The sequence below is a fragment of the Cyprinus carpio genome, chromosome A18 (genome assembly GCF_018340385.1).
Source record: "Cyprinus carpio isolate SPL01 chromosome A18, ASM1834038v1, whole genome shotgun sequence".
In the NCBI taxonomy this organism is placed as follows: Eukaryota; Metazoa; Chordata; class Actinopteri; order Cypriniformes; family Cyprinidae; genus Cyprinus; species Cyprinus carpio.
In genome coordinates this window covers 26,990,814-27,004,779 of record NC_056589.1, presented here as the reverse complement: position 1 = coordinate 27,004,779, position 13,966 = coordinate 26,990,814, and the positions used below count along the sequence as shown (strand labels likewise).

Here is a 13,966-nt window from a genome sequence, read left to right as displayed (position 1 = left end):
AATCTGAAACTGCATTTCATGATCTGTTTAATATCAAGGCAATTACAGACCAACACAAAGTAAAGTAAAATGCACAAAAATCATTATTATTGTGTGCATGAATCATTGTTCCTGTTGTAGACGCCCACAAAGGGAGGCTTGAGCTCACATCTGGGGATAAATAGGTCCCCAAAATACAGCACACACACACACACGAGCGTCTCCTCCCCGTGGAGAGATCCAGTGAGGAGCTGGAGCGACGGGTGAGGCCTGTTGACTGTGGACAGACTCCAAATCACACACACCCATCCAGACACAGCTAATATTCACAATATTTATTATTCACAATCACGGCAGTAAAACAACCGCAAGAATCTGAGACGATCGGGACACTAAACCATTATTTTCAACACCCTAAACAGATGACCAACTTTCAACATATTTGTGTTAAGATGCCAAACCGTATTCGGTAAAACTCTTGTGAGATTTGAATTTGCTGTAGTAGGCCGGGTCGTTATTTGTCCATTTTGAGATTATCCTACTGACCAACATCAGTGCATAATCCTGCTCCAAAAAACACTCATGCACAATGTTTGATTTAAAATATTCTTATGAAAACAAATTATAAAAATGTTTATGAAATGTATGCAAAATATTTGTTAAATTCATATTCACTATCATTAAGGCTTTATTTATATAGAACATTTTATACACAATGGTAATTCAAAGTGCTATACATAAAAAAATAGTAATTTTGATAATGCATGCATCATAAGTATTAAAATAGTCATAAAAAGAAAACATTTAAAAAATGTATGTATCATAATTATTAAAATAGTCATAAAAAGAAAACATTTGAAAAATGCATGCATCATAAGTATAAAAATAGTCATAAAAAACAATAAAATTCGAAATGCAATCAGAAAACATTTGAAAAATGCATGCATCATAAGTATAAAAATAGTCATAACAAGAAAAAAAAATGAAAAATGTATGCACCATAAGTATAAAAATTGTATTCATCATAAGTATAAAAATAGTCATAAAAAACAAATTCGAAATGCATGCACCATAATTATAAAAATAATCCTAAAAAACAAATAAATTCAAAATGTATGTATCATAATTATTAAAATAGTCATAAAAAGAAAACATTTGAAAAATGCATGCATCATAAGTATAAAAATAGTCATAAAAAACAAATAAATTCGAAATGCATGCACCATAAGTATAGAAATAGTCATAACAAGAAAAAAAAATGAAAAATGTATGCACCATAAGTATAAAAATAGTCATAAAAAACAAATTCGAAATGCATGCATCATAAGTATAAAAATAGTCATAAAAAACAAATTCGAAATGCATGCACCATAAGTATAAAAATAATCATAAAAAACAAATAAATTCAGAATGCATGCACCATAAGTATAAAAATAGTCATAAAACACAAATTCGAAATGTATGTATCATAATTATTAAAATAGTCATAAAAAGAAAACATTTGAAAAATGCATGCATCATAAGTATAAAAATAGTCATAAAAAACAAATAAATTCGAAATGCATGCACCATAAGTATAGAAATAGTCATAACAAGAAAAAAAAATTAAAAATGTATGCACCATAAGTATAAAAATAGTCATAAAAAACAAATTCGAAATGCATGCATCATAAGTATAAAAATAGTCATAAAAAACAAATTCGAAATGCATGCACCATAAGTATAAAAATAGTCATAAAACACAAATTCGAAATGCATGCATCATAAGTATAAAATAGTCATAAAAAGAAAAAATGTGAAAAATGCATGCATCATAAGTATAAAAATAGTCATCAAAAGAAAACATTTGAAAAATGCATGCATCATAAGTATAAAAATAGTCATAAAAAACAAATAAATTCGAAATGCATGCACCATAAGTATAGAAATAGTCATAAAAAGAAAACATTTGAAAAATGCATGCATCATAAGTAAAAAAAATAGTAATAAAAAGAAAACATTTGAAAAATTCATGCATCAAGTATAAAAATAGTCATAAAAAACAAATAAATTTGAAATGCATGCACCATAAGTATAAAAATAGTCATAAAAAGAAGATATTTGAAAAATGCATGAATCATATCTATATATATTTTTAAAAAATGCATGCATTGCAAGTATAAAAAATAGTAATAAAAAGAACATTTCAAAACTCCATGCTTCATGACTATAATAAAGTACAATAAAGTTTAAGCCTTTTAATGCGTATTAAATGCAAAATAGGGCAAATTACATCAGAAATTACAAATAATAAAAAGCAAAAAAATAAAAAATGTGACATGTATATAAGACATCTGTCACTTTGACCCTCCATCAGTGGACTGCTACTGTTAGTGGATACCTCACAGAATGAAGGTTACCATCTAAACACAACCATCAAATATATCAGAAATGAAAGCTGGCTGGACGGATCAAATCACTCAACAGGAAACAGGAAGCAGCTCCTCTCTGACTCCACCTGTGTGATGGACACACACCTGGATGGAGAGGAGTGGCAGACGCACTGAATTACCTGATTTGGATCCGCAGGTGGGCGCGATCTGACCGCTGGGACAGGTGCACATGTTGGGTCTGGAGCAGAAGCCGTCTCCGCAGGGGCTCCGACAAATAGCTGAGGATAGCAAAAACAATGACTGACCTTCACAGGTGTCACAGATGTTCTACACATCCCTTCCCTTGTTGTTTTTTGTTATATATACACTAACATGTTTTAATCCATTCCACAAAATCAAAGTCTGCAGATTCAGCTCCAGGTCTTTCCATGAGACAGACTTCCAGTTCATCGAGGCATATGCCAGCTGTCTTATTCAGGAAATATCGGCTTAATCAGATTAATGCGATTACACATATAACTGGAATGCGTCCAAACCCGGAATGTTCTTGTTAGGTGCGGTCAGTGAGAGGTCAGGAGGTCAGAGATCCATTAGCGCGCCTGACCTTCACATGTAAATGACATCAGGAAGCTGATGAGGACTTACGGACGATGCACTGGTTTCCTCCGGTCAAGGTCTTCCATCCGGGACAGCAGTACGCGTGATGACGGGATCCACACACATTCGGCCTGCGGGAAGAGTTCAGCAACACTTAACCGAGCAAGCCGTCAAATTCAACTTAAATTTTACCTGTGAACCTCTCCACACATAGAATAAAATGAGCATGGGATTTTTTTGAAGCTGTAAATACTAGAGTATGTTGTACAAGAAAATACTATTTCAGTCTTTCTAAAGCTACTCCAGAATTTCACATTTAATCCAATGTGTTACCCGTCATTATCTATCTATAAAATCATTCATATCTATCTTATAGATTACACTCTTACATTCTTCAAACTTACAGCTTGTTAAACTAGATTTTAAGTAGACTTTCTCAAGCCACCATCAAAGCTTCTCTAGTTATTAGTTTTCTCAGTGTAGGAGTAAATACAAAGAAAAAAAATGCATAAAATAACTTAGGAACAGAAAGAGAAAATATAATTCCTACTTTAATTTTCTTGCATTCCCTGTTTATTTTTTCATTGTTTATTGGGTAACACTTTACAGTAAGGTTACCATTAGTTAACTACTGTACTTATGTTAACATGAACTGAACATGAACAATACTTCTACAGCATGTATTAATCTTAGTTAATGTTAACTTCATTAACTTCACTGCTAACGTTGTGCTTGTTAACATTAGTTAATGCACTGTTAATTAACAATGAATGACTGTATTTTCATTAACTAACATTAACAAAGATTAATAAATACTGTAATGCATGTATTATTCATTGTTTCTAACATGTACTAATGGAACCTTACTGTTACCATTTATTGCTTATGCACTTTTCTGTATTTTTTGTGTTCGGTTTTGTACAGAAGCTTGTTTCTGCCATGTAACAAAAGAATAAAAAAATTATAAAAACATTTTTGTCACATTTCTGAACTGAACTGTGAGAAAAAAGTCTAAATGATGATATAACCTCAATGTGAGAAAAAGTCAGACTTGTGAGATAAAAAGTCACAATTATCTTTTTTATTGTTTATTCTGCTGCATAAACAAAAAGGAATTGCAAGATTTAAACTTTATGAGAAAAAAAGTCTAAAATATGATTTATAACCTAATTATTGTGAGAAAAAAGTCATGATTATCTTTTTTATTGTTTATTCTGTGGCAGAAAAAAAAAGAATTGCAAGATTTAAACTCTGAATTATGAGAAACAATATCAGAATTCTGAGTTTATATCAATTTTCTCATAACTGAGTGAAAAAAAAGTGTGAATTGTGTGATAAAAACGGCAGGTTCCACTTTTGTGCAGGATTTATTTATTTTTTTTTATTTCTGTAATTGAATGTTTACTGTTTTGTTAGGATCATCGCACACGAAGATTCGAGATGCTGCCAAACAAACAATCATCAAACTGCACAAGCTCTCATTAATGTTTCGAGTGAGTGTGGTGCTTCTTCAGTGGAGCAGAGATGCGTTACCCCTTCAGCACGTCCTGCCCGCCGCCGCGCCGCTTCGCTCGGCTCGCTCTCGGCTGCTCCGCGGCTCTGTCTGCGCCTGCGCCTGCGTCTGCGTCCAGCGTCTGCGCCGATACACACAGCGACACGAGCACGAGCAGCCGCCTCATTCTGCGCGCGCTCCCGCTGCACGACCAACAGCTCGCATTAATAGCAAAACTGACAAAAACACAAACTCGGTGAACAAGAGAGCAGCGTTGTGCGCGTCTGTGGAAAGCAAAGGAGAACACGCCAGCAGAGAAACCTCAGGAGCTGAGGATGAAACAAAACTGGGAGAAAAAGTTTCTGTACCTCCAGCTGATGATGAAGAAGATGAAGAAGATGAAGAAGACGTCTCCTCCAGTAAGTGTGCACTGACGCAGACTGTAAAGTGCCTGGTAAAAACTGTCAGAGTGAGAGAAAGCGCTTAAGGCGGCTCAGAGGTGCGACTCAAAGCGCAGCGGCTGCGTTACTGCATCAGCGCTCATTCCGCTGCGCCACTCAAATCTCACCCAAAACACTCGCTCGCCTCTGATCTCGCGGGAACCTGCGCGAATTGAGCCGAACTCTGAAATCAGCTCGAGATGAATAGATTTTAGACGCTTTTATACAAAAGAAAAATGAAGGAAATTAATCCCTATGACGAGCTAATAACATATTCAAGATACTCGCAGATGACGAAATGCCGTATAAATACCACTCTTATAATACCATGGTACTTTCACAACACCGTAAAAGGAGGGCTTTGTGGTAAATAAGGTTTTTTGTAGTTTTTTCAACTTTCGCTTGCTGACAGACTCTGGCGCGGGAGCGCGCCTCATACTTCTCCAGCAGCATCATCTCTTGTCCGCGTTCCCGGTCACGGTAGGCGCGGGCGCGCGCTCGCTGGCAGCACCTTGAATCGTGTAATGAGAACACGAACAATGCACAATGAGAGAGGGGGCTCCTGGGAGACAATTTATGACTTTTACCCTCCAGACGTGCTGCACAATACACAATTCAAACCACGCGCTGGAGAAGCATGTGCTCTCACTTACAAAAGCAGACTTTTTGGACCATATGTCATTTTCTGGAGTGCTATGTGAACAGTGCTGGGGGTAACGCGAGTCACATAATCAGACAAGTAACTAGTAAAGTAACGCATTACAAGTAACGCAAGTTACACAATCAGATTATATTTCCCAAGTAATTAGTAACGCAACATGTTACTTTTAAGTTTACAAGTAAATATCCAAGTTACTTTTACAAATAAGTAATGCAAGTTTGTTTCTCATGTATTGACTGAGCTGTCATGTTGAGATAAATCAGGAGTGAGTGCAGATGTGTTGTTTGCACAGTGTGAACATGATGATACTGTAGTTCTAGACTAAATGTCAACGTGCATTTATTCATCTAACTGCACAAAAACAGATTCAGTATTCCTCAAAGTCAATAAAAAAAGTGAAAAGCAAACTCAGAATATGACGCAAACCTGCAATAATTAAATATGTTACGTGATACAGATATCCTATATGTATTTAATCCCATTTTATTAACCAGTGTCTCTGCTGCTGAAATTTGATGATCCAGTTCAACCGTACTAATATGCAAAAATTACTTTGGATAAATTAGATTATTTATTACATTTGGGGTGACAGGGCTTTTACATTTGCCAAAAACAGAACTTTTTATATTAAAAACAAAGAAGCAAGCCCTGCCCAGATTTAAAAATCTTTTATGGGGAGAAATGCAATATTGTAATGCATTACTTTTAAAAGCAAGTTTGAATACCACTGGTACACGGCATCAAATAATACCACGCTACTGCATCACTGCATTGATGTAGTGGTTTAATAAGGGAAAGACGTTGGTTACTGAATGTATAATGAGCTGTTGCATCCTGATGGGTGTTTGCGTCTGCGGTCACAGGAGTGTCCTGTCTGCATCTCAACCCAACAGAGTCCAGCCTGAGACTGATGCAGAGGCACACGGTGGGTGGAGAAACTCCTCTCGCTGGACCGCACTGAAGCTCGTGTGCTTTCTGTGCATCAGAAACAATCATCTGTAAGGAATGCAGACTGAAGTCAACACGAAACAAACACCATTTACTTTCTCAAGGCATGCGCTTGATCTCATCTGTGTGTTCTAAACAAATGTTTTTCATCATAATCTTTCATCGAAATGCAATCACTCGCTCATCCTCTCCAGCTGACGGTCGCTCACACTACACACTTATCCCACTGACCTCCATTCATACACACTGCAAATTTAATTGCATTAAACCATTTTTTTTTTAACTCATGCATTCCTTGAGAATTGAACCATGACACTGGCGTTGCTTGCGCTGCGTTCTACTGTTCGAGCTACAGAAATGTGTATTTTGTATTTATTAGTACTTGTTATGTTTAATTTTTGGAAGTATTACCACAAATAAAAAATCCTTGCCATTTCCAAATAAATTCTGCATGCTCAAAAGAGGGTTATTATTGTTAAATAAAACTAAAAAGAAAATGAAGCTGAAATAAAATATAATAACTATTAGATAAAAAATTTTTTTTTGCCTTGGCAGCTAACTGAATTAGTCAAAGCACTAAAATTAAATCTGAAATCAAAATAAATTATACCTAAAAAGTAATATATTAAAAAAAATACAAAAGCACATAATAACAAAAAATATACTAATATTAAAATAAAAATTGAAAGTATTTAAGTAAATAGTAACTGAAAATATTAATTAAAACTCTAATAGCATAAAAATATTGCTGTTGAACCAGCTTCATACAGAGACGCTTTCACCATCCACTCAGTTCTTCATGCTGAAAACAAAGTCCCGCCCTACAAATCATTCACACTGAATCTCACGTTTCACTCATAAATACATGAGTCACATATTCTTGGTTTAAATTTGGTTTAATTTATGTCATATCGTCAGGTGTCTTAACGTCAGTGTTCAGCAGGTGTGTCTCCGGGTCTCATCGGCTGCAGGGTTCGAGGCCGACTGACAAAGTTCTGCTCATTCCTCTGTGTGTTTACTTTCTCTAAGCTCGGCGCTATGGCTTAAACAGATGCTCCAATATACTGACCTACTTTTGAGGAATTCAGTCCTCTCTCTCACTGCACGTGACCCAATAACAGCTTCCCATTCCTGTTGCTGTTCCCGGCCTCGTGCGGATCGCAGACGGATGCAGGGACGGACGGATGGGGGGCGGGGGGGCGTGTGCCTGTGCGAAAGCCTCTTACTCAAACTTTCTCACACTGTTTATTTGCTTTGGCTCAGGAGCGACTGTGTCTCCTTTCATTTCCCGTGGTCTTGGACTCCAGGAATCGAGCGCTCCGACTCCCAGACGATCAGCGATACGGGAGGAGTATCTGAAATCTCACAGAATCAATCATTATTAATCATGTGTAGATTGCTTTGATATCACAGAGCGTTCAGGTTCATGTAGAGCCGTAGACCTGAGACCTTCAGCTGGGTTTGTGCCTCTGAAACGGCAGAAGTCGCTCCCATAATGCTCAGGTGTTGAGGCATCCGTGGAACCTTTAACCTTAACCTTTCCACTGCACAAAAGGTTCTTCAGAATGTAACAGCGTTGTGAACAACAACAAAAAAATGGTTCTTTTAAGAAATGATCACTGAAAGGTTCTTCGGGGAAGCAAAACTGCTTCTTCTATGGCATTTTGTTGAGAAAAACAGCTTTTGGAACCTTTATTTTTAAAAGTGTGGAATTTTTCCATTGCACAAAAGGTGCAAAAACTTCTTTAGATTAAATGTTCTTCACACTAAGAAAAAGTGGTTCTTTTAAGAACTGATCACCAAAAGGTTCTTCACTGCGAAAAAACCCCGTCTGGAACCTTTATTTTTAAGAGTGTTGAACGTATCCATTGCAAAAAAAGTTGCAAAGGGCCTCATTAGATTATTAAAATGTTGTTCTCACTAAGAAAAAATGGTTCTTTTAAGAACTGAAAGGTTCTTTGAGGAACCCAAAAAATGTTCTTCTAAGGCATCGCTGTGAAAACACCCGTTTGGAACGTTTATGTTTAATTAAGAGTGAGTCATTAATCATGGGTCGTTAAGTTTCAGGATTTGTAAACACTGGTTTTGTGCTTCTTTTCTGCTGTTTTCACATGGATATGCGTTTGTGTTTCCCATCTCCAGCTGGATCACAGATGGAGGTTCTTCCAGCTCCTGAAGCAAACTGATTCACACTCGGCTCGTCTCTCCACCGAACACCTTTCCAAAACACTTGGATCCACCCATAGGCTTCTTGGCAAATGATTGTGGCATCCCAAACGCTGACCCGAGAGGAGCCTGCAGTTCTCTGGACGCTGCTTCAGGATCTTTTGTGATGGTCTGGATGATTTTAGGCTGCGCCTCTGGAGAAACCTTGGCAGGCCAGTCGCTCCTGGGGAGTTTCAGCACCGTTCCAAGACCGCTTCGTTTCGACATTACGGCTCTCGCTGTGGGTCTGTTCGGATCCAGGGTCTTGGAAATGTCTGCGTAACATTTTCCTGACTGATAGACTCAATATGAGCATGTCATTTTTATTCTTTCATTTAAACTCTCCTTTGATCGGGTGATTTGTGCTTGTTGAATCTTTGTGAGGGTCAACGGCACAGTTGCACATGACCGACTTTAATCCATCAACTTTATATTTTTTAAATACCAGCTGAGCTATTCGCTGAAGTGTTGTTCTACATCATCCTCATCAAAGACACGAAATATAGATCAGTTCACAAAGAGAACATGACAATGAGTGCGGTTATATAAAAGAACAATGTTTCAGGCGTTCACTTTCAAGTCGTGATGGAAAGATTGCATTTATGATTCAATTGGGAAACAAGTGGGGATTTTATTGATTCAAGTCTTGATTTTCAAAGTAGCTGTTGGCATGTCACTGAGAAAACATGGATTATTTTACATTATATATTATTATATTTGTCACAGAATAACGACTCATTTCACAGTAACTCAATAAAGTTAATTTAATTGTGGTTAGTAAACGAAAGGTACATTGCCATCTTGCTCAAACAAAAGTGATTTAAATGCATCTAATGCCATAATTACGATTTCCTAGTTTGTAAATACGAACACCGCATGTAAACACACTCTTGAATGCATCATAAGGTCCGTGTTTTGACCTCGTGAACTCTCTGGCCTCGTCAACAGTGTTGGGGAAAGTTACTTTTAAAAGTAATGCATTACAATATTACGTTACTCCATAAAAAAACGTAACTAATTACGTCAGTTACATTTTGTGTAAAGTAATGCGTTACTTTTTCTCATCTGGGCTGAGGTTGTTTTTAATTTTAAAAAAGGTATATTTTGGGGAAATAAAGTAACTGGTGTTACGTATTTGAAAAAGTAACAGATATTTACTTGTAAATTTAAAAGTAATTTGATACTTTACTAGTTACTTGGGGAAAGTAATCTGATTACATAACTCGCGTTACTTGTAATCCGTTACCCCCAAAACTGCTCGTCACTGTGGATAATGAGGCAGATATCTGCAGACAGAGATCAGAGTGTCTTGGATCGAACCAGCCAATCACAGGTTTGTTAGAGACGTCCATGATGTTGTTTGGATGTTTCAGCCCCCTGAGGTTCATTTCCTTTGACACAGAAGAGAAAACACTGATGACCTCCCTTCACATTTTTGACCATCTACGGTTTGGAAAACTCTTTTGGCCAAACCAGCACCCACACACATACTTGTGCACATATAAACATGCATACATGCATTCACATGTGCATCTACACACACCGATGAGTGCTGCTTCCTGAAATCATGCAAGACTGACTTGAAGAAGAGACGAGGATATTCTGTCAAATGTCTTAAGATTTGATCTCAAACTGTGAAATCTAGTTACTTTATACTTGGTGCCTTTTAAAACCAATTCTGTTTCTCGGTGGACTGATGTCAATCTGTACAAGTTTATATGCAGTCACTGAGCCTCATTAGAGTATGGAAGCCCATTTCCGCCACTGAATAAAAAATAAAAAAGGTAATTGCGATTTTCTTTCTCACAATTCTGACTTTTTTTCTCAGAATTGTGAGATATAAACTCACAATTCTGAGTACATATCAGTCCCAGTCCTTAAAACTGGACTTTGTCTCGCAATTGTGATTTTATATCATGCAATTCTGAGAAAAAAAGTCAGAATTGTGAGAAAAAAAAAGTCAGAATTATGAGATATAAACTCTCAATTGCGAGAAAAAAAGACTTTATAACTCGCAATTGTGTTTATATTACACAATTCTGACTATATCTCGCAATTCTGACTTTATAGCACGCAATTCTGACTTTACATCTTGCATTTCTGACTTTACGTCTCGCATTTCTGACTTTACATCTCGCAGTTCTGACTTTACATCTCACAGTTCTGACTTTACATCTCACAGTTCTGACTTTACATCTCACAGTTCTGACTTTACATCTCACAATTCTGACTTTACATCTCGCAATTCTGACTTTACATCTCGCAATTCTGACTTTACATCTCGCAATTCTGACTTTACATCTCGCAGTTACGACTTTACATCTCGCAGTTCTGACTTTACATCTCGCAATTCTGACTTTACCTCTCGCAGTTCTGACTTTACATCTCGCAATTCTGACTTTACATCTCGCAATTCTGACTTTACATCTCGCAATTCTGACTTTACATCTCGCAGTTCTGACTTTACATCTCGCAGTTCTGACTTTACATCTCGCAGTTCTGACTTTACATCTCGCAATTCTGACTTTACATCTCGCAATTCTGAATTTAGATCTGGCAATTCTGACTTTACATCTCACAATTCTGACTTTACATCTCGCAATTCTGACTTTACATCTCACAATTCTGACTTTACATCTCACAATTCTGACTTTACATCTCACAATTCTGACTTTATATCTCACAACTGTTTATATCACGCAATTCTGAGTCTGATTATATCTCACAATTCTGAGAAAAAAAAAGTCAGAATTGTGAGTTTATATTGTAAGATAAAAAGTCGTAATAACCTTATTTTTTTATTTTTTATTCAGTGGTGGAAACGGCCTTCCATATTAGAGCGTCTGACATCAGCAGGTGATGAACTACGACCATGGCTCTAGAACCAGAGCATCTCTGATGTTTGAGGTAATGCTCTCGCTGACTCACACCGACTCGCCCATCGCACATTACCCAAGACAAATAAAGACCCTCAGATGATCTCATCCAATCAGATGTGTGTGTGTGTGTGTGTGTGTGTGTGTGTGTGTGTGTGTGTGTGTGTGCATCAACAGCAGAAAGGCAGACTGACAGATGCAGAGGGCGACGGGCGGCTGATGTTCACAGCTGCACAGTCTTGTTTTCCTGCCGTCTGTAATAACCCTGACAAAAGCCCCTCAGTGGTGAAGATTAATGCACACTCACACATGCAGCATATTTCTCAGTGTGTGTCACTGTTGGCCCCGGATGCGTTTAGAGTCGCGTCACACATGATGCTGCCGGACTGATGGTAAAAATCCCAACAGCACACACACCTGATGATTCAATCACAGCACACACTCGTACAGCACTAGTGATGATCACACACAAACCACTAACACCAAGAAACAAACACTGAACACAAATGTAGTTTTTCTAGACTGCAGGAACTTAAAGTCACATAAAACAGAAGTCGAAAGTCTTTTCTTGCCTATTTTGACTTGTATCCAAGTTGAACAGCTTCTTGAACGAGAAAAATGTAGGGCAGGATTCGATGTTGTCCGTTGGGAATTGATTGGATCGTTGTGTTTTGCTAATTGCTGTGATCTCATGCAAGTGACAGGTCACTGGAGGAAACAGAGAGATTCCTTCTTAGAGTTCATGTTTTTGATTAAAGATTACAAGGGCACGTGGATTAAAGGACTAGTTCATCCAACAACTCTTTCTAAAATCTGCTCACCCTCAGGCTGTCCAAGATGTAGGTCAGTTTGTTTCTTCATCAGGTTTGTAGAAATGTAGCACTGCATCAGTGTCTCAGCAATGGATGCTCTGCAGTGAATGGGTGCCGTCAGAATGAGAGTCCAAACAGCTGATAAAAACATCACAATAATCCACAAGTAATCCACAGCACTCCAGTCCATCAGTGAACATCTGGAGAGAGACAAAAGATGAAACACATCCAGCATTAAGACGTTTTTAACTCAAATACATAGAGTCTGTAATCCATAATAACACTTCCTCCAGTGAAAAAGTGCATCTGCTGTTGTCTCTCACATCAGAATCCAGACACATATTTGTTTAGAGCTGTTTAAACGCTGCTTGATCTGTGCAGATTTCTCTCCTGATTCACACCAGAACACTTTTTCACTGGAGGAAGTGTTATTATGGATTATGAACTCTGTGTATTTTAGTTAAAATCGTCTTAACGCTGGATTTGTTTCATCTTTTGTCTTCTCCAGATGTTAACTGATGGACTGGAGTGGTTTGGATTACTTGTGGATTATTGTGATGTTTTTATCAGCTGTTTGGACTCTCATTCTGACGGCACCCATTCACTGCAGAGCATCCAATAGTCTAAAAGCAGCCTGATGTGTGTGTGACCGTTGGTTGTTTGCAAACAGAGCAGCATGTTCTCATCTGAGACGTGTTCAGTCGTGTCTGCAGTGAATTCATGAACACAAACAGCTGAATCTTGTGTTTCATATTTCAGGCTGTAAATGTCTGTCTTTAGATTGTTTTTCAGCAGATTCTGGATCTTTTATGAAGAGGCCAATCGCTCAGAGGCGGCGCGATCGTGCTCATAATCAAAAACATGAATTCCAAAAGCGTTGCTGGCCTCGGGAAGTGCATGCTGGAAAATAACGCCACTTCTCAACACTTAATGCACTGGAATCTCGTGATTTTGGCATTACGGCAGAATTCAAGATGCTTAAGATTTTAAAAAACAGGAATCATTCCAGTGTTTGCTCCAACGCTTTCAGACACTCAGCCGAGAGCCGCTGTGAAACATTCACTCGTCTGCATTTATTTCTTACAGCTGTTTGTGCTACTAGTGCTTTACAGTCAGCGTGGGTTAAACCGTCTGACGAGAGCTGTGCTCTGACTTCACTAGGACATCTGACTGCGAAAACACCCAGAACACCCTAGCAACCGCATAGCAGAACCCCGGCAACCAGCCACAACAGCCCAGCGCAGTGATATTAGACAGTGGCTGCGTCTCTGTTCTTCTGTCCAGCACACAGAATCTGAGGAGTTCTGGAAAGCCCCTCGGTCTGGTTCTGAGCGCAGGAGAGAGACAGAGACAGAGACAGAGAGAGAGAGAGAGTGAGGTGTGAGATGAATGTGAGCAGCTGTGTGACATCAGCCTCCTCCACCCAAACTCACACTCAACACGAATCTCTTTCGATCTGAAGCAGCTCTTCTGACTGGAGAAGGCTTTCTGTCAGATTCTACAGCAGTTATGAACTGATCAAACCTGGAGCGTCTCTCTGTATGTTTCCTGTGTTTTCTGACTTCAGATCTGTGCCAGCTTTGT

General features: G+C 38.0%; 1 protein-coding gene across 1 annotated transcript in view; it reads right to left on the bottom strand.

The window, feature by feature from the left end:
- Positions 1 to 4,993, bottom strand: part of LOC109065748 (fibrillin-1-like) — a 74,615-nt gene extending 69,622 nt beyond the window's left edge. Inside the window, 4 exon segments of the mRNA XM_042775836.1 lie at positions 2,531 to 2,629; positions 2,997 to 3,079; positions 4,482 to 4,643; positions 4,809 to 4,993. Of these exon segments, the coding sequence (XP_042631770.1) occupies positions 2,531 to 2,629; positions 2,997 to 3,079; positions 4,482 to 4,627 (328 nt within the window). The 5' untranslated portion in view covers positions 4,628 to 4,643; positions 4,809 to 4,993.
- Between the last annotated feature and the right edge of the window lie 8,973 nt (positions 4,994 to 13,966).